This window comes from Rissa tridactyla, chromosome 4 (assembly GCF_028500815.1).
Source record: "Rissa tridactyla isolate bRisTri1 chromosome 4, bRisTri1.patW.cur.20221130, whole genome shotgun sequence".
In the NCBI taxonomy this organism is placed as follows: domain Eukaryota; kingdom Metazoa; phylum Chordata; class Aves; order Charadriiformes; family Laridae; genus Rissa; species Rissa tridactyla.
The window spans coordinates 46,428,949-46,450,277 of record NC_071469.1 but is presented as its reverse complement, the minus strand read 5'-3'; the positions used below and the strand labels follow the sequence as shown (position 1 = coordinate 46,450,277).

Here is a 21,329-nt window from a genome sequence, read left to right as displayed (position 1 = left end):
GCTTAGGAAGCAAGAAACAAAAAAGGGTGAGTTTGAGATATAAACCATGCAGGAACTGCAGGATGAATGTTCCAGGGTGCCATTACATTGAGGTAACCTCCTCCACCACTTCACCAGTAGATCCACCACAACCTTCACTGCAACTACCCACCGTTATGAATGTCCCACTGATTTAGGACTCCTGGATGCCTCAAAGCCCAGCCAATCATCTCCCAGAGCAATGAAGGCCACCAGGAAAATCAAGCTCTGGGATGGAGGCAGAACTTTGTAGTCAGGTCAGACCTCGAGCACTGTCCCACCTGCTCCCATTTCACTCAGAGAGATACGCTCTGCAGCTTGACTTCTGCCCCAAACCGTATGGTGGATATGGTGGAGACAGAAATAAAAAACAGTTTTGATCCGCTCCACCTTCTTCAGTCTCTGGCAAACTCTGCAGAGGGATGTGGGCAAAGCCAAATCTTGAGTTCAGCAATTAATTCATTCTCTGGCTGCCCCAGCCAGAACACGTGCTCAGGTCTCTCTGCCCCATTTAACTGAACATGGGCATCGGCACACATAAACACAGAACAGTGGTAGGTGTGTTACCAAAAGCCACTGAATCGTTCACTGGGCTGGTGAAGAAATCTGGGACGACGGAAACTACAGAACACAGTTCCCGAGGGCTGCAAATTACTGAAATGCAGACTACCAAGTGTTTCCCCCTGGGAGTACTGACTGCTTTACACAAATATGTTTGAGCTTTTATAAAATGCCAGGTCCTGGAGCCAGGAGATTGCAGGAGAATCCCAGCTCTATCTCTTTCCAAATCCTCTTCTGCACATTGTACATGTGGAGAGAAGCACAGAGCGTCCCACTGGCAGTGCTCAAAAATCAAACCGAATTAGAAAGAACACAACTTGTATTTTGGAAAAAAATATCTCCTGGCTTTTAGGCCAATCTCCTGATTTTGCAGGGTGGGGTTTGTGCTTTTTCAGCAGCAGGGGCTGCCTGCGTTCCCAGAGAGGCCAGGCACCGGGCTGTGCCCAGTGGATGAGAGCAGCTGGGCAGCCGTGTCACCAGCAGATGGGAGGATCTGGCCACTCACACACCTCAGCCAGACCATGCCTGACAGTCCCTGGTCCCGGAACCAGTGGCTGGCCTGGAAGCTGGGGCCACAGCACTGATGTCATGGATGGAAGGAAGGAGTGCGACAGAGCCTCAAGTACTCCATGAGCTATAGTGGCAGCAGAGTGGTGGGTGGGGGGACTGCCTCTCTGCCTGCAGTTCTCCCCTTCAATTTGAGCTGGGGGTGATAGAAATGGAGCTATAGAAATGAGCTTCCCCCTCATCAGCCCTGCAGCTGACCTTGCCCTTGCTTACACCTACTGCATCTGGTAAGAGGGAGCAGAGCTGGGCCCTGATCCAGCTCCTGCTGCCCATCCCCACAGCAGGGGTGGGAGTCTTCATTATTTGCTTCCAAGGAAGCAAATTCCCCGGGTGATCAGTCAACCAGCTCTGCATATTAGGAGCACAAATGCTCACCAGATTCTTGGGCGAGGGAGCCAGGGGCCTGCTTCAGGGCTGTGGGAGCAGCTTGCTTCTTTCATATGAGCAGCAGCAGATGGGAGGGAGATCCTTCAGGATTGCTTTGCAAGGGGAAGAGGCAAGGCCTGAGCTGGGGTACCACATGTGCAGGGAGTTGCCCTGGATTTGGTGGCAGCTGGTGGCTACCTTTATTAGAGGAATGGGCTTTCCCTGTATTCACCAGGTCTGTTCAGGTCTCTTAAGAGAAACCTGAAAGAGCCATATTATGCCCAGAGGCTTGTATTCCTCCAAAGAGCCCAAGAGCAGAAACAGTGGGTCTGAGAGGCTGGTGTGAGGGGCCTCCCTCCGTGCAGCTGCCTTGCAGACAGCCTGCAGGGCTATAGAGAGGGCAGCATGAGCCCAAAGGGCTGCAGGGAGAAGGAGGATGAGATGTGAGAAACGCCTTCCTTCCCTCCCCTCGCTGCGCCACGGCCTGGACGTCCCAACACAAACATTCCAGGCTTGCTAACCAAACCCAGCTGCCTCGCTGCTGCCACGGGCCGAGCAGCGCCTGGCCCGCCAGGAGGTGAGGGAACCTGTCTTTCTTTTCTCACCCCCCTGCCTCAGTGCTCCCCTGGCATCCCTTCCTGCCCACCCCCCACCACCACCTACAGAGGGTCATGTCTAGCCCCTCTTACCTGTTTGCATTTTCTAAGGTCTCCACTTTTTTCCAGAGTTCATTGTTTTCTGTTGTGTATGTCTCAACCCTGCGGGAATAAAACCCACAGCCAGTTAATTACAAAGGCCCGACAGATAAAGCAAACGTAGTCCTTGCCTCTCTTTGGGTGTGGAGGCTCAGTGGCCCCATCCATCACCTGCAGATAAGGTCCTGGAGCCAGATGTCCCTGACTCGTCTGGCTGAAGCCAGCCCTGACAGACCAGGGGTGAGACTGCAGGTGGACAGTTCTGTGCGACATTTCCCAGTTCAGGCTTTCCCGAAGGCCGGGGGAGCCAATAGCACCCAGTTACAGACAGGTCAAGTGAGAACAGACCCAAAGTTACGCAGGCATTTCCATCACTTCCAAACCTCCCTAAGGAGCATGGAAAAGGAACAGGAGGACAAATTCAAACCTCTGCCGCTCAGACTGAGAACCTGCCCTGGCTGTGTGCCTCGCATATGAAAACCAGGCAGTTCTGCAAAAATGCTGGGCCAGCTCCGGCTGCGGGCACTTGAGGGCAGCAGAGAACCTGCGGGCTCCCTCCCACTGCTTCGGAAGGGAAAGTGGTTGGGCTGCAGCTGGGACGAAGGAAGGGGAATGTCTGCAGGCTCAAAGGAAGGCAGGCCAGGGACACAGGCTGAGACTGCTGGAGGTTTCCAGCACAGCCTCCGAACCAGGCGTTCCGTGTAAAAACTGGGCTTGCAGCAAAGGTGTCAAACTGAATGGTGAAGGGCCCAAGTACAATTTTTCGAAAAACAGCTCTTACAGAAAGCCAAGTTGACCGAAGACTTGTTGCATTAAAAGAATTCACTGAATGCTGCTTTTGGTTCACATTTAAACCTGGCATTGTTTGAAAGCCATCTGTCACAGCAATGCACTAGCGTAACAAACCGCTGAGTATGTACAGGCACCACGGCCACGTCTGGGGAAGAGGCCCTACCACAGAAAACCCTGGACCCGTCACTTGAGCGAGGTCAGCCAACTCCCCAGCCCCAGCTTGAAGGATCTGGGTGTTAATGTGGGACATTAGCTGGAGGTGATGTGCTCTGATGCCTGGACACATGCATGCACGTCAAGCTGCTTATGGAAGGGCATAAGAACTTGAAGGTGCTGGGAGTCATCTGTTTTCATTCAGCATTTCTACGCACTTAGAGAATACAAACAAATAGCATCAGGGAGAAAAGCTAATTAAGGTTGGGTTTGGGGGTTGTTTTTTTCCATTTTGCAGATCTCAGGTGGTATTAATAACAGGAAAGAGGATGGTATTTAAACAGAAATGTGAATTTGCACCTGGATCCCAGCATTCTTCTTTGCCTGGGAATGCCCATCAGGTGCTGCTAGTACAGAGGGGATCACAGGATCAGGCCCTCAAGAGTTATTTTTTACCCCGTCAGTGTCATGTGATGTCACCTTAGGGTTATGCCAGCCATACATGCAGGACCTCAGGATTGCAAGGAGAAAAACAAAGCTCATGCAGGGAACAGTGGAAGGGGAGGGGGTGTGGGGAATAACCATACTTAAAGGTTTTTCTTGCTATCAAATGCTTGTGTGTCCACCCTTATGGGAATAGAGGGGGAAAAGCTGTGGCCAGTGTCCTCAGAGGGCCTGCTGCTTATGGGTCAGACAAAGTAGGAGCAACTTCTAGTGGGGAAACATGACTCTTACCCAAAATCCCACCTTGTTGTCAGCCAAAATGGCCTGTGTTCTGTAAGGGACCAGCCAAACTAAGCAGTTGGAAATACAAGGTTTCTAGAGCAATCTTTATCCTGCAAGAGGATTTCTAGGAGGGAGGGGAGTAGGGGCAGGGTCCCAAACCAAACTTCTGTGCAGCCAGGCTTGCAAGGAATTGTACTCTGAGCAATTCAGAGACAAAAACACTAGAAAGGGGGGCTGTGCATGGATAGGACTCCTTTTTCAAAGGTAAAACTGAAAAGAAGAAACTTACTTTTTCTCTAGACACTCCACATATTCTTTCTTCTTCCTGCGACTCTCTTGAGCAGAGATCTGTGAGGAGGGCAGCCATCAGAGAGCAGTCAGTATCATAAGCCTCTAGACATTTCTTTGTGGCTCCCTCATGTTGTCTGCTCCCTGCACACACAGCACCCTAAAGATAAATGGGGAAGTTGCTTTCCAGTCTGCCATTCCCACCAATCTCCGGGCCAAAACTTGGAGGGATGGATGCAGCAGGTATGCAGCCTTCTTTGGCCTGTAGGCCACAGCCATTTGTTGCGGTATGCCTGACCCCCTCGCTGCTGAGAGCATCTTTAGGGTTGCTTTGAAGTCCTCTGACTCACATGGGTACGTGCTGTGGCCATCTGGGCAGATTCTGCCCCAGACCACTTCTGAGTCACTGGTTGACTAATTCAGGGTCTCATCATTTCTCTTAGGGGATGCTTTCTAATCAGAGTCTAAAGTCTCACAGCCTCTGCCTGGATAATGAGCTCTGTGGATCACCCTTCCTGGACTATGCAACGGCTCTGCCCCCACAAGCAAGGCCTGACCAGGCCGGTTTGTCTGATCCATGATGCCTTAGCTTGTGGGCCCCATCCCAGGCCACACGCTCCCAGGATCTGGGCTGGAAGTCGCACTTCCCAGATAGGGCTGCATGTACAGCACGCATGCAGAGATGCCCCATGGCACCATTTCTGTGGGCTGGGAGGCTCGTACCAGTGTACCAAAGGCAGGATCCCACCATTTCTGAGCTGCACTGCAGCTGAGGAGGCGAGGGTAACTATAGCACTGATCAGCTGAGGATGCTCTGGAATCATGGGAACTGCATGGTTATATTTTTGGCAGTCACCTTGTTCTTGATTTTCCTCCTGACCCTCTTCAGTGCTTTCTCCTCTGCTTTGGTGAGGGGCAGCTTGGTAGGAATGGGGTAGCCCTCAGCAATCAAGGTGCGTTTCTCCTCTTCAGTCAAGAGCAGCGGGCCAGAGGTCCCTTGTAACTTCTGAAACACACAGAGAGCAGACGTCAGCATCAGCAAGGAGTTCTATCCCAGTAATCCCCCTTAAAGCCTTGCAGAGCAGCTAGGGGCTTAGTACAAATAGGTGCAGGGCAGTGCTCTTTCCTGCTCTCAAACTGATCCTGGGGGCACAGCTCAGCAGCTGCCTTCCTCTTTTACTTGGGAGGGCATCTACTCCTTCATGGTGAGGCTGGTTACACACTTGCAGTGCAGGACCCCGCCAAAGAACTTTTGGCCGATGGAGCACAGTCTAGTTATGGGAATTCCCAGATATTCCTTTCTCTTCCATTAACATCCTCAGAAAGTCCTCCAGTGCACAGGCCACTTCCCAAAGTATGGGGTGAAAGACAGCACTTGCTAAAACACAGTAGCTGTTGGCAGGCATTGGTCAAGACTCATTGTGCCTCTCCTCATTCCTGTGAGCACCATCCTGTCCCCACACTGCTGTGCTAGGACACCACATTGCTTTGCCAGAGCTTTTCAGCTTGGAGCCCTTAACAAGGGCAGGATCCCCAACATGAGCCTCAGAAAGCCTCCAAACCCCTCTGAGTACCAAGGAGCCCTGTGTCCCAGTGATGTCCTGCTGCCCCCTTACGTGTGGTGCTGTGAGGAGAGGTGAGGAAGAGATGGCAGTAGAAGAGCGAGCAGCAGGTCGGGCTGGGCTGGAGGGAGGCAGAGACCGGGGGCTCTGAGATCCGTCGCTGTCACTGCCATGGCTGCTGGGTGGAGTTGGAGGCATCTGCACCAGGTCATCTACTGAGAAATAAGGAGATCAAGTCAATGGCTCTCATGCAGCCTGTTGGTACAGGCATAGGGCTCTCAGTAGCAACAGGAATAGGCACTGACATAACACAGGATTGAAAGGAGAGGGTGATGAGTCTCACAAGACAGGGTGGGTCTGAGAACAAGGCTGGACTGAGCACTGCCCAAGAGAGAGTTGAGGCTGACCTCAAACGTGCTAAACTAGGAACTGCGGGATTCAGAGAGCTCGCAGGGGCTTTGCCAAGACACCAAAGGTATTTACAAAGCAGTAAGGTACTCCGGTGTCAACCAAAACAGAGTACAAAGCCCGTGATGTTTTGCTCCATACCCTGTTCACAAGTACAGGAAACTCTGTAAGAGATGAGCTCTTCCAAAAGCACCACAGGGCTCACACACTTGCCAGCACACTTGATCCAAAGGGGCTCCGGTCACTCAGTTGCCAAGCACTTGAAAACTGTCCCCACTTTGTACTGGAGAGCCCTGGGGGCCTTAACGGAGGTGGGAATATGCATAAGGAATGTCTCTCTGGGGCAGTGGGAGTTCCTATAGTGCTTTCATTTGTGCATCGGCAGATTTTCAGATGCTTGGGTTTCTTTCAAATTAAACTGGATCCTGAATTTCCTGACTTTCAGATGGTTGTTTTTGGATAACACTACAGTCCCTCTGAGGATTTTAAAGGCACTCTTGCATATTTCCAACTCTGAAGTAGCCTGTTTTGCCTGGGACTCCCTGTCTGAACAATTCTGTGCGTGGCTGTTGGTCCAGACACTGATCTGAGTTGGAACAGTGCAGCGCTCACTCCTCTAATGGTCTGTGCCCCAGTGCTACCTTGTATGCATGGCTCTGCTCTCAGGTGTTGTCTTTCCTCCCCATATAGTAATGATCTCTATCTATCTGAGTAATATACAGGGATGTAAGTTGACCAGCAAATACTATCTTCTTACCTGCAGGTACATTTAGAAACTGGTTGACCTCTTTAGGTTCAGCTTTGATCACAGGTGCTGGAGTCATTTCTATGGGAGTCTGTGGAAAAAAAACAGAAAGAGCTCTTGCGCGCTGCCTTCCACCCTGCCCAGAGGGCTCCCACTAAGTTCTCCTGATAGCCACTGCTCCCCTGCTCTCCGTACTGCCCCATCTCACAGCTCTGCCCCAAAGCACCCTCTCACCACCCATAACAAAAAACAGGAGTCCAAACATAAGCCCCCTGAAGTCCATGTTGCTGGGCACACAGAGTGCAAACACATGTTTGCAGAGGAAGAGGCAGTGGCAGATGGATATGCTGCCAAGCAGTGCACTGAGTACCTCCAAAAGGCAGATGACTTTTATCTTCGGCAATTCTTCCCCTGCTAGACCCAGACAGTGCCATTTAAGCCAACCTCTGCATTACCATGGGAAATCCCTCTTTGATCTGCCTTCATTAGAAACGGGAGTATAGAGGTTGTACAGAAACAGAAACAGAACAACTCTCCTGTACTGCTAACATGATTTTCACCATGGCTGTTGGGCAGCTGTTTCCAATTGGAGGGGACTGAGAGTTAAATAAAGAGTAGATTTATTCCCATCTGGGCTATGCTGCCCCTCAGTTCCCTGGCTCACGAGCCCCCATCCCACCATAGGCTGGGGGAGTTTTTACACTAAACAGACACATTGCAAACTCCTCCAGACTGTAAACACAGCTGAGAGAGCACCATGGTACGGCTGCTGAGCACACACAGCAGAGCTTCGAGGGCACAGCGAGTTCAAGCTGTGTAAATAATGGAGGAAGTTTGTGCAGTTTTGGCTGGAAGTACCCATTTCTTTTGGATGGTTGTTTAAATGGGAAGATGCTCAGCAGGAGTGGAAAAAGGAAGCGAACCCCAGAGATGCCCTACTGTTATCTGCTATAGCCAAGGCCTGCGTGAGGCTGGTCAGACCTTCCCATCCAACATGGCTGGACTTGAAGCCAGTTGAACTGAGCCCCCAGCTTACACCCACATACCAGTGGCATAAGTGAGCCTCCTTCAGAACAAACAGACTTCTTAAGAACTTAGACATGACCAAAAGCTGTGGCCCCTTGTTTCCTGGAAATAATAATTCCTGCTGCTTCATAGAAAAATGCCAGCAGGACCTGGAGTGGGACCTCCATTTCCAGTAAGCAGCTGAGAAAAGTGAGAGGCCATATGATAAGCCCAAGGCCATGAAAAAGACAGTGGCAGAGCAGGGGTCTATACTCAGGAATAGTGGGGTCACTGCTATCACATCAATTGACACTGTTGTCCAAAAAAAGAAAATTAGCCAAGAGTGGCTATAGAAATACTGGCAGACTGGTGGGGGACTGGCCTCCAGCACATGCAAGTTTAAAATCCTTTGGATTTTGTGCCAAGGAAACACACTTGTATTTAACCAAGACTGTAAAACCTCCTGTGCTGGAGAAAACCCTCCTTCCATTGTTTTCTCTGGAAGGATAACGTGTCTTGTAGCTTCAGCGTGCGAATCAAGAACACAGTTCTAGCTAGCATCAGGTGTGCTGCTGCTCTGACTGCCGTTTCAAGAGGGGAATGACAAATAATGCAATATTTGGACTTTGTATCACCTTCCTCTGTCTGTCCAGCAGCTAAATCACCTAGCAGAACCCTGCAGTCACATGGCTGGGTCCGCATCACCAGGGTTGCCGCTGTGTGAGAGCCCAGGCTCCCGATGGATCTTAGATGGGCTCACCTCCTCGGGGACTGGCAGTCTCTGCAGAGAGTTGAGGTTCAGCACTGGTATGGAGCTGGCAGCTAGCTGGGACTCAGGCAGGTCTACAGCCAGGTTCTGTTCCTGTTTCACCATGATGGAGCAGAGCTTGGGCCCCAGTGACCACACTCCATTCTCCAGCTCTGAAATACGCACAACATGAGAGTCAAACTCCAGCAAGAACAGGACAAGAAAAAAAATAATCCATGTAGACAGCTTCCCCCCGTCTGGGGAGGCTGCCTTTCCAAGTTTAGCACTGCCACCACACAAGCATGTGCAGGCCCACAACACATAGTACAAAAGGGAATGAACCCCCAGCGTGCAGGGAGCAGACAGGACAGAGCTAGAGGGATTGTGCCTCTGCTCTGCTCCGACTGTGCAGCCCGAGTGCTGGAGGACAGCTGCAGGGTTTCTTCCCCCAGTGATGTCTCAGTCTTGTCCTCTGGAGCTTATTTATATTTAGAGCTCAGTGAGAGGAAGATGCCGGGCTGTTGCTCCTTCGGCAGCACGGCCAGCATCACAGAGCTGCCAGGTGTGTTACCAAGAATAGCACCATCTCTGTGCTAGAGCTGGTGAGAGGGCAAACACGGTGACAGTGAAAGGCTGACAAGCGGCTGTACGTGCTGCTTTGTCCTCCCGCCAATGTTGTGCCAAGTACCAGAGCTTTGTTGCATGACGGGAGAGGAGGAAGGTCCGTTTCTGTGGAAGGAAGTCCAGTGTAGCACCTGCTTGTAATGCTGCTCACACAGCTGCTCCCCTCAGTCTCACCTCTGAGGCTCCCTCCTCCACCCCGCGCTGCTCAGGAGGACTGCTGCCTACAGCCATGCCCCACTGCCATTGCTGGCAGGGATCAAAGCAGCAGCGAGGGAAAGGAAGTGTCTGAAGAGAACTGAATGGAGCTGTGTGGGGATACTCCCCTCTACCCCTGCCTGCTCTGTCCCATGCACATCTGCGGCATGAGCCTGGTTTGTCACTGGAAGCAGAGATTCCAGAAGCTGGGATTCAGGCCGTGGTGGATAAGCTGCAGCTCAGATGGGGGAAAAAACCTGCTAGGCAGGAGAGCTGCCTGGGCTCTGCTCTCAAGTTTTGGTCCCCTCGTTGCTCTTCAAACACTTCAGCCTGCCAAAAAGCTACTCCTAGCTGGCCTGGAGCCTGCATCCTAATCCTCATCCCTTCCCCTTTTTATCTGAAAACCAGAAATGCATTTGTCTTGACACAGGACAGACTATTGCTAAGTGTGTCACCAGGTAGCATCCCAGTTGGCTCAACATGAGGCCACAGTCGGGCTCATTCTCTGATCCCTCTGCACTGCTCTCTGCATACAGCACTCACAGACCCAGGGGTGTTGCCTAGCTGTCTGCTGCCCAAAGCAGCTCTGCAGTGCATGTCTCAGTCTAGAAGGTGTCCTGGCAAGAGAAAAGAGGGAGAAAGGTCCTTCTTGGCTCCAGAAAGGCCTGCACAAAGAACAGTACAAGCAAGCAGCTGTTCATGTGGGAGCTGCCATCTGAACTAAACTTAGATTAACATCTTTGCCCAGCTCAGGCTCTGTTGCCCTCAGGAGAGGACAGGGCAGAATCTTGACTCTGTCTGGCTTTTGCATGGACACAATGGTGTTAAAGATTGGGCAAGAATTGTATCAGTTAACACAGTGTTGCCCTTGCCAGTGGAACATGTTGCCTTCCTGTCTTTGGTCTCGCACCTCTTAATTTGCTGACTAGACAGGTCTCTCTAGCTGAGGCTCATTCCTTCCAGCTCCCTGTGCAACTGGACATCTTCAGGCACAGACATGAGTTCCTGTGGCTGCTCTGTGTGTATATCAGCTGAGTGCTGCTCTCAGTGCTGCTGGATCACTTCCTAGAGCTTCCCACAATGCAGCAGCACCAATGTTGTCAGGCAGTGTCTCAGGCAGGGGTGCACGGCACAACCGTGACAACAGAGAAGCTGCTGAGCAGACACAGACTGAATTGCGTTTTTTCTGTCCTGTGAAGGACACCAAACCTGCAGTTGGTAGTGAAGTCCCAGTTACCCCTGGTATGCAGACAGGCCCTGTCTGTCGGAAGGAGGCAAGGTGTTACACAGCCACAAGTGTTTGCAGCCAGAAGACTTGGACTGAATTCTTCTGCCTGATCACAGGCTGTCACAGAGATGAGGAACCTTGAGAGGTCTTCCAGTCTATCCCACTGCTCTAGGCAAGTTCAACTAAACCGGCGTCAGTCCTGACAGATGGTTGTCTGACTTCATCTTACCCCTCTGAAAAGGGACGAAGAGTCCACAGCTTCCCCCATTAAATCTCTTCTGCAGTTTCATTATGCCCACTACAGGAAGGTTTTACCTACTGGCTAATCTGAAGTTCCCTGACTGTGATTTTAAGCCTCATCTTCCTTTTCTATCGCAAAGCTCTGCATTTCTCTCTTTCTCAGAGGGGTGGGCATCTCTGTCTGGGAGGACTACTGCTGAAGCAAGTTACCAGGCAAGGGAGAGCAGACCACCAAGGGCTCTCCCTGTTCACACTCGACTCGGCAAGAGAGCAGCCCCCATGCTGTCAGTCCAGACAGTCTAAGGAGCAGACACCCAAATAAGTATGTGCTGTCCTCCCATTTCCTGTCTACATTCTGACCCTGCTCTCTTTCCCACCCTGGGAGATCTATCAGGGGAGCGATTGGGTTACAGAATCAGAAACACATAAGCCATGAGAGGGTCAATGAGGGACTGAGGAGAAGGCATTTTGTGTGGACACCTCTATGTTCTGCTGCCTGAGAGGATGTTTCAGAGGTATGGCCAGTCTGTAACCATTACAGATTTCACGTATGTTGCTGGGTGAGGCTTATCCTTTGCTCTAGATACTCTGTACATAACGGGAAAAAGTACAGCTGAGAGATATCCAGAGCTACCGTTGGTTGAGGAGGTGAGGCAAAGAGCAGTGAGGAAGCAGGACCTGTACAGGAGTGCGGGCACTAGCCTGAGGCTGGTCCAGCACCCGCTGTTCTGCACAACCCTGGCTCCCCCTGCTCCTGGCATCAAATCACGCCCTGCAGAACTGAGGGTTAGTACTGAGAACTGAAGCAGCCAGGCCATATGCGCAAACCATCTGGAAAGCAGACTCTACTGATAAGCAGGGTCACAATGCACCCAGTGGCTTGCCCTAGCTGACCCATATTAGTGGGATCCATGTGGGAAGGGGCAGGATTTTGAAGTGTTTTGGAGATCTGTAGAAAAGCTGTGAGAAAGCTGATAAATAGCAAGCCTCAGCCAGCTTCAAGCCCAGACAGTACCCAGGCATTCCTGAGGAGCTCTGCAGACCAAGCAGAGCTTGCTTAATGTTAAAGAAAAGCCATTCCCGGGTAATTAATTTGAAGTGAATGTCTAAAAGGACTGAGACTGGATGGAACTGTGCCAAAAGGACTGCACAGTGTTACAAATACTGGACCTGACTCAGGGCTAAACTAGAATATGACTCACATCCAATTACAAGCCAAGATAGCCCTGGAAAGATGGGTTGAATTATCCCACTGCAGGAGTGGGTGCATAGATACCCCTATACCTGTCACATTAATACTAGGCCTTACCCCCTGTATAGAGCTGATCTGGGTCATGCGCTGTACACCCTGTGCTGGCCTCTGCCCAAGGATCAGTGTTGCTCTCCATTCAGGAGGAGGTCTTGTCTTGGAGATGCTGCAGCTGAAGCAGGGGCATGTCCAGACACAGAGGAGAGGAGCAGAAGTGGTGACAAGTGTCTCAGAGAGGAGCCCCTGCGGTAGCTTCATGCAGGCAGACTTCATTTCACTGCTTTCTACAAACTGAAGCTTTTTGCTTCTTTCATTCCCGTGCCTCATCTCATATTCATTTGCAGGGGCAAAATAAAGGTTTGTCTATGCGCTCATGCTGGTTTGTTTTTAGTTAGTCGCCCAGTTGCCGGTTTGGGCTGAGTGCCCTCCAAGACTGTACTGGGGTTAAAAGCTAAGGAAAAATAAATGTAAATGGAAAGCTTTTTTGGTACTAAGGCACAGCTTGCTTGGCCTGCCATGAGCCTGTCTCCCAGCATCTCTCTGAGTGGCCCCTAAGGAACGTGGCACTGATGGCTGTGCCCTTTGCAGGGACTAAAGAGGCAGCGGAGGCCAGCTCCTCTTCTCCTGCCGTGGTGTCTGTACCAGAGAGCTGGGATCATTCCTGGCCATGAGAGGGAAGCCTCTGTCCCAGGACTCACTCTTGCTCAAAGGAACAGCTTTCTTCTGTGTATACTGAGCCTGTGCCACTGCTTTTTCAGGCAGCCTGGTGTCCATCAGCTGTTGGGACACCCACACAGTCCCACAAATTACAGGACTCTCTGCAAGGATGGCTCTAAAAATATCCAGCCATCATAAATTATCCCAAAATGAATTGTTTTAAAAATAGGTTTTGAAATGACTGTTCCTCTCTGTCTGCTGCTAAAAGATCTGCTGGTAAAGAAGCCACTTAGCTTTCCACATGTACCAGCACTGGTTGCAGCCAGAGCCTCATGCTTCCTATATTCAAGCCAAAACCCTGCTGCCCGATGCCAAAACAGACCTGGATCTAGGGCACCCACACCCAGGTTTGCAGGGTCCTAAAGAGACATTGCCTATTACTTGCCAGAAGCTGGCAGCACATGGAACCACAACCAATTATCATCCTCGTAAATAACACTTAGCCCGGCAAAGGAGCAATGTGACTGTCAGAGCACAAACTGAAGGAAAAAATGTGGGCTGTATTTGACAACGGCAGATCAAATTCTTCCCTGGATTTGCCATGCGCAAGCCCAGGGAATAGCCAGTGTGTCCTTATATATGGAAGCCAGCCAGAGCCTCTGCTAACAGATGTGCCCGAAGCTGTGCAGTGTGCACGTCTCATGCTTACCGTTAACATTATCTTCAGTCTTGACAGGCACGAGGGGACTCTGGGGAGCAGAGTCTCCACTGAGGGAGTAGCTGTGCTCTGCCTGGATGCCTGGAGTGGGTGGATCCAGGTCCATGTCCAGCAGCGGGTTCTTCTCAGCCAGTACTGGGTCATCGAAGAAACTGCTGAAGAGGTCGTTGGAGAAATCCTCCATGTTGTCAGAGAAGTGATCCAGGTTCTCTGAGAAATGCTGAGCAAAGACAAAAAAAAGAGGGAGAGAGTGTTAGTGTCAACTCCAAGAGGGATTTGAGAGCCTTCCCCTGCTCTGAGAGCCAAACCTCAGCAATAGCCCTTTTTGGATGGGAAAAAGCAGTTCTTATCACTTGCCTGCATCAGTTTGATAAAAACACCTTGAATTAAGATAGAAAGGTCCATGGTGCTGTACATCTTCTCCGTCTATCTATGCCACAAACACTTATGAAGCTCTTCTATATTCTCACATCTCCCCTTTCCTCTGTGGGTACCTATGTTCAGCTTCCCAACATCATCTCACTGTGACAACGAGCTGAATAAGAGCACACGGCAAGAAATCCCTGTGATGACAAAATGCAAGTGTGGCAGAAAATCAAGGTCTTCGGCACCTGTCCTTGGTGACAGACACTTTCTCATGTTCTCTGCCAGCAGCAACAGGCACTCTGATGCCCCAGAGAACACCAATCCAGCTGCTGATTTCTGTCAGAGAAAAAAAGATCAGTTGGATCAACATAACAGGAAGGCCCCCTGTTGTATTTAATTTCCTCTGGGATTTCACAGCCCCTCTGTGGACCATATGAGGCTGTCCTCTAGCCAGATAATGCCTGTGAAATTCAGCTCCCCGATGAAGTTTAAACACTACAGATGGGCTGTTAACAACAAACAATCATTCCACTAATCATTCCAGTAACAGTCAGTAAATTTGGCCAGTGCTGCTGCAGAGCTGGGCTCCTGATGCTACAGGGAACCTGTTTCCTTTGAGGCATATCCTCCTATGCAGAAGTCAAATCACTAACTTTTCCATTTGCTACAACAAAGCATTGGTTGGGCAGGGAGAAAAATGATGGTTGCCAAACACCAGCTGAAAAATTATCCCATTTGTTGGCAGATTGAGGCTTCTGGCTCAGGGAGAGGAAAGAAAAGACAGATACATTCAAGTGACTATATTACACAGACGGAACTGTGTAACTTAAATGAACTGGAGAGAGCTCAGCAGAGTCAGACTGGGTCCCCTCCCCCTGCCTGGAAAAGCATCTGGGTGGGCAGAAAGGCATTGAAAGCAGCATATTGAAATACCAAGAGGAACAGGGTATGGATGAGAGAGACTGGGCGACAGCATGCAGGTCCTAGAGTGGAGACATGAATGCCAATGAATTCCAATGTGAGAGCTGAGCTCAGGAAAGAGCCCAGCTCCCAGAGAAGCATGGCGTGCGTGCAGTCCTTTCTTTCTACAGCACTAGGACTGAGGGAGGAGTTGGTCAGAGGACCCCGGATACTGGAGCCTGCAGGTTCCTGCTCCTACAGGAAGGTATATTTGTTTTACCTGAACACAGTATCACTCTGTCAACATTATGCTGGCTGTCAGAAGGTTGGGGTGAGGCTGGGGATTGAAGTAGGCTCCAGGTGAACAGACACACGCTTCCCACCAAGTGGGGGAGGGAGATAGTGAGTTGCAGCAGTCTCCCAACATGCCAGTGCCCTTCACCCTCCAATATCACCCCTCGGCCACTCAATTTAAAAAATCAGATGCCCACAAAGCATGTTGGAAGTGGGGGGGAGTGTCTACTGCCTGCATTCTGCCTGACACAAGGTTTCTCTCCCTTAGCTTCGTTCCCACATGTCCTGTCCTCCCACTAGCTGGAGTAACAGCCTGACACACCACCATCTGAGGCTCCCCTGGAAGGGCAGACACTGCGTGTGCAGGTAAGGGGGAGAAGGTACAGTCATGCTAAGTCCCAGTGTTGAGGCCCTGCCTGGGATAGTCTGGGCTGAAGTTTTCGCCACTTGTTCCCATACCGGAAATGGAGTTGGTGGGGTAGCTTGGTAAAATCTACCCAGCCATTTCCAAGTTGCCTAGAAGCATTTCTGCACTTGAATCAAGCGACAGAAAACACCTCCCATCTGTGCTGAGCATAACTGTTCTTCAGAGGGAGCTGAGTCAGCAGATGGAACTGGGTTAGATATTTATCTGAAAAGCACTGGAAAACCAGTTTTCGTCTTATCCTACAGCATGGAGGGGTAAAGAGTTTGGAGTTCTGAGCATTAACCCCAGAGACTGCCTGCTCATGTAACAGCTGTTCTTTGTCTTGCTTTCTCTAAACAACACAAGCAAACACAGGATATGAACACGATAGCCTTACGGTAAGGGTGAGAACGTAACCGCAGAAAAGTGAAGGGATTCAGAGTTCTGGCTGCCAACACACCATGACAGCACAGCAGAGCCAGGATCCAACATAAGGCACCCAAATCATATATACTGTCAGAACTATCAAAACTAGAACCACCATGTAACCCTGGAGGAGAAGCAGAGCTGGATGGACAGCTGCAGGGAGAACTGTCTGCGACTCTGCCACGTGCTTCAAATTTCTTTTACAACAGTGCATTAACAAAGGCAGAAGTGAGAGTGAAGAGAGTCAAGAAGATGCATTTATGCAGTAGTTCCACACTATCTTTTAGAGGCATCCCACCCATGCTTAGAACAAGGATCTCTTGGTCAGTCAACAGTATTCCCATTGTAGAACAAACCTACCCAGATGGAAGAGGTGGAGATGTGCCTCTGGTTTTATCCTGACACCACAAAACCTCCCCAGCAGTGGCTAAGGGGTGAGAAATGGTAATGAGTGCAAGGGGCTGAGTATAAGAGCCTTAACACAGGCACCAACACTGGCAGGAGTAATTGCAGATTTCTGGTTCTTCTTTCAGACAGGCTTGCTGGAGGACGTCCCTGCTTGGAAGTGAGGATGAAGGCAACACTGTTCTCCCAGAGATGCAGGAGTTCAGGTCCCCCAAGAGCCCATTCTCTCCCAAGAGACAGAGACCTACTGCACAGTATGGGAAAAACATGGGTGACAAGCAGAGAATGAAACTCACACCCTCCCTGGGAATCCATAAATGTTGGGGCACGTACCCCTCTATGGGCTCCCAGGTCTTATCCTCCAGCACAACTAAATACTGGCAAAGCCTCCTCATCAAAGCAACCCCCTTTCAGCTCTTGCCAATCATACACATACCAGTCCAACATCTCCAGACAGAGAAGATGGAGAGAAGGGAGCTAGCCTATGAAATTGTGAATAACTATGGTTATTATCAAAGAGGGCACCAAGGATCAGACACCCTCAAAGAGGGAGAGCACCCAGAGCTGTCACAGAGCTGGTGGCTGCTATTTTACTCAAAGGCAGTGGCAAGAGGCAGAGGAAAGCAGAAGAAGGAAGGGAAAAGCAAACCAAGATAATGACATGGCTTTGTAGCTGGCTATATCCACAACGGAGACTACAGGACAAGCAGGAAGCTAAGCCACTATGTCCCAGGAAGACTGCTGTCTCTTTGGTTGGCTCTGTTCTGTCCTGATGACAAAAGGTATTGTTAACTTCAGGACAGATTTCAGATCAGTAAAGACAGCCATGCATGCAGCCACATGGTAAGAGTTCTTCCTCTTAAGTGACCTCTTGTCCAGAACCGACTGTGATGGGCACAGTGAGGAGCAGCCCAGAGCTTATTTTGGATAGATGCCACCAAAACTGTTGTCAATTAGTTTAGATGGAGCCTGCTAACCCAGAATATGCAAATTCTGTCCCACCTAGCCTCGCTGGGGGAACTGCACCTATCTCGCAAAACTCAGAGAAGGCTTCAGACGTATTCTTCATTAACACACGTGAGATAGAAGGCTCCAGGGAACTGCAGATCCCAGGGTATGGTGTCTCAGGGCTGTGTGGATCATGGCAGACTATGGCAGGGTCAGTGCTCCGAGTTTCTGAGTGATAAACAGAAGCAGGTTTATCACCTGACCAAATGGATGGTAGCTTTCTCCTAGCTGGAAAGTAACATGCCAAAGGAGATGCTGGGCAGCCACTAGTCCTCCCTTCCCACCTAGACTGGGGCCAGCACAGCCAAAGGCCTTCATGTGCTGCCACTAAATGTAATGACTTTGCTGGGCTTTGGGGAGAGTTTTGCCGACGCCATTGCAGTGAAGATCTCAGCAGACCAGAGACACATGTTGGTGGAAGGTCCAAGAAAGAGTCCACAGGACTTGGACATGAATGAAGGTGCGATGAACAGAGATGCATGAGCAGAGCAGGCTCAGCCTCTTACACCCTCTTCAAGGCCTAGACTCTCTCCTTGAGAACACCTTCCAGCCAGGCTGAGATCAGCCAACTCCTGCTCCTCAAAGAATTGGCCAAGAATTTCTAATTGTGACAATGAAGGACTCGGCAACTCTACTGAGATTCTCCTTTAAGATATCTCAAGTAACTTTCACACAGATGAGCCTGGCTTGAGCAAGTGGGACCAGTCAACTGGGAAATGTGATCCTTACCATCGTGGCCCAGAGGGAGCGGGTGTGAAGTGTACTGGGGGAAAACAGCTTCCAGATGGGATACAAAGCTCGCAGCACAGTCTCATTTTGCATTATTCGCTCCTGCTATCTCCCCCTCCCTTTCACACCCTCCTTCCTTCTCCTTCTAACTAGGCTCCAAAGCCAAGAAATAGCACGAGATGTGTTTCCAAAGCTGTATTACTAGTGAGCGGTCAGGGAGGGGGCAGCCAAGGGACAGAAACGCAATGGCGAGGATGTGCTGGATTTCCTGATCCAAGCCCCATTTCTGGCTGCCCGTCCCCCCACCGCAGTTCTAGGAGGATGGGGAGGCAGTGCCCGAAGGGGACCAGCCAGCCTGCGCAGGCATGGGGGAGGCAATGACCACTGCATCTCCAGGCCCAACAGAGCACCTTAACCTGCTCTGGTGTCACAAGACAATCTTCTCAGGCTAAGGCCACCTCAGCATGAGGAGAGAGTGAGAATCTGTCAGCTCCTGGCTCCTGCTCCCTCCCACTATGACCGACATCGGCACTGACTCTTCCAAACATATTTCCACCACATGTTTTCATCCTGACCTCATGCTTAGGGTTGTCTAAATAGCACACTGTATGTGCGTGCGTGCACTTCTCGTTCGAACACCCTTTCCTGTTGTACAACAGTTATCTTGGGAGCTAATGTAAAGCATCCAGACATCCAAATGCAAGGTCTCTATTTCCCCCCACCCAGATCTGGTGGTAAGACCTCTGGGAGGCCCAAGCAGAGACTGAGGCATTAAGCCTTTTCCCCTGCCCAGTTGCACATGGGATGCCTTAAGGTGCCACTCTGATAGCCCAGTGGCACCAGGCACAGCTGAGAAGGCGACGGTTTCCTCTCCCTGGATCCACTTCTCCTCTGTGGTCACCCTGGCTGCATCTGTCACGCTTCCATCCTTTGACTGTGACTTTCCCCTTCCCACCTCCAGCTGAGTTGTTTGGAGACAATCTCCCTTCAGGATCAGCCTGGTTCTCACAGCCTCCCTGCTCCCACCGCAATGGTCTCGCTCCAAAGAGAAAGCGGCAAGGGGCTAATCCAGCTGGGCGGCAGCCCAGACCCAGGAGACGAAGGGCCTTTGCAGGTTGGAGGTTCTGCTCGTGCTGGCAGGCAGTGCAGATGGGGAGGGGATTCTTCTGAGTTTTCTCTTTTCTTTTTGAAAGTATTTTTCCTCTTTGCTTGCCAAGATAAATCTCCTGTCCCAGCTGTGACATCTGCATTTCCCTTCTCTGCTTTCACTAAGGAATGAAGCCCCCTGCACTCCAGCTTCACAACTGAGGTTTCCTTTACATTCCAGGAAAGAAGAGCCCATACACTCCAGACAGTCCTTCTGCTCTCTTTAAAATGCAATGAATTTTAGACCTTATGAAAGTAAAGGTCTTGACAGTGTTAACAAGATCCAGGCAGGATGGACAGATGCTGTGCACACTTCTCCTCACAGTCTAGTTGGTGCATGTGCACCCCAAGGGGCACAAGTGATCATCCAGCCACCCCTTGGCTCTCTCAGACCCCTCTGGTGTCCCTCTGTCCTGACCCGTATTGCTCTTGGTCTCTCCCCTCATGTACCACGGCTCCCTGCTGCTCCATGGCTGGTCTGCCCAGGCCCCCGGTCTGCCTGGATAGCATGACAGTGATTTGCTACCCCCTTGCTGTCCCTGCTCCTCTGCATGGCACGGCTGAAGCACTTCTGCAAACCCCCCATCTATGAAGAACATCTGCAAACCCCAGTGCTATTTCCCTCCAGCAGCAGGACAGCATCCTGACCAGCAGCACCCCTCACTCTTTCTCAGAGACTGCCCGCAATGGTCACCCATGAGTATTTTCAGCGTCACAGCCTTGGACTGTGTGGTGAACCAAACGCTTTCCCTGACACTCAGCCTCCAAGTGGCGGAGGATTTGACTGAACCTGATCTGGAACTAGGCCCAGAATTTATTGTTGTCTGTAGAATAATGCAGAATGACAGAGAGCTGGGGGGTTTATGGTCACTGAAAGCAAGGCAAGTGACCTGCTTTTGCACTGGCCAGCTGTGCCATCAGCTCCTTCCCCACAGGGGCTGCAGCCCCTCAGACCGATGGTTACTCCTCGGTGGCAACACCCGCAGCTGTGTCCGCGGTGCCTTCCGAAGTCCCAGCAAGGCTCAGGCACAGCTCTGTGTGGAAACCTCCTATCCACCGCGCATCCGTGCCAAGGGCCTGGATTTACAATTTCCAGCGCTAGGCGCCACAAGACCTAGGAGGGACGACGGAGGCTCAAGACACAATCAGGGGGAAGGCGACTAAGGGAGCGGCGCCAAGGCAAGGCGCTACCCTGAAGCGAGAGACGGGCAGCAACCCGCGGCCCCGAGGTCCCCGCCGAGGCCCCAGGTGCCCGCGGCCGCCTCACCCCCCGCCGCCCCGCCAGGCGGAACCGTTAACGGTCGCCGCGGCTCCGTTCCAACGGCCGGCAGCGGCGGCCGCCCATTGGCCGCCGGCGCCGGGCGCCGGCCAATGGGAGGTGGCTGCCAGCGGAGCCGCGCGCGGCGGGCGGGAGGAGTGCAGGGTTAGGACGGAGCGGATTGCGGCGCGCTGTGCCTCACGGACCGGCCCCGCTGGCTGCGGCCCTGCCCGGGCTCCCCTCGCCGTGCCCGGCTGGACGCTGAGGCCGGAGTGGACGCTGGGGTGGAGGGGCAGAGCCCGAGGGGAAGGCGGGGGGGGAAGGGCCCCCCGCTTCGCCCCCCTCCCGGCCCTTCCCCCCCCGCCTTCCCCTCGGGCTCTGCCCCGTGAGGAGGCCTCGCCTTTGCCCCTTCATGGTGTTTTTTCATCCTGGGATGTCTTAATCAGTGCCTCAGAGGACATCGTCCCAGCCTCTCCGCAAGAGTTCGGGTACACCCCGCTCCCAGGGTTTGCAGTAACCTCCGTGTCAGTATAAAGGTTTAGTGTGTCGTTTCCCCCCACACCTCCAACCCCAGCGGGGCCGGGGCGGGGGGGATATCAGCTGACAGAATGGGTAATGTTAAAAGCATACGCACAATACCGGCCACATCAAAATTCTGTGGCTGTGATTGTAGCCGTGTAATGCCCAGCTCGGAGTTTGCAAGCCTGCTGCTCATTGGGGAGGAATCTTGGGAGGCACCCAGGCACGGGGGTGGAGGGGAGGAGTGGGTGAGTTAAGTCTTTAACTTAAATGTTTTTGTCCCTGAAAGGAAAAAAAAAAAATAAAAAAGTACATGGAAAGCTAAAA

The 21,329-nt window shown here is 51.5% G+C and overlaps 1 protein-coding gene across 2 annotated transcripts in view; it reads right to left on the bottom strand.

The window, feature by feature from the left end:
* CREB3L1 (cAMP responsive element binding protein 3 like 1) overlaps positions 1-21,329 on the bottom strand; it is a 46,150-nt gene that overhangs the window by 7,640 nt on the left and 17,181 nt on the right. The window contains exons 2-8 of one of the 2 annotated variants that reach the window (XM_054199470.1): positions 13,537-13,765; positions 8,647-8,807; positions 6,894-6,972; positions 5,783-5,943; positions 5,023-5,172; positions 4,168-4,226; positions 2,202-2,270 (exon numbers count right to left, since the gene is read on the bottom strand). In XM_054199470.1, coding sequence (XP_054055445.1) covers positions 2,202-2,270; positions 4,168-4,226; positions 5,023-5,172; positions 5,783-5,943; positions 6,894-6,972; positions 8,647-8,807; positions 13,537-13,765 — 908 coding nt within the window. The remainder of the gene's footprint in view (positions 1-2,201; positions 2,271-4,167; positions 4,227-5,022; positions 5,173-5,782; positions 5,944-6,893; positions 6,973-8,646; positions 8,808-13,536; positions 13,766-21,329) is intronic. The other variant, XM_054199471.1, reaches the window with a different exon arrangement.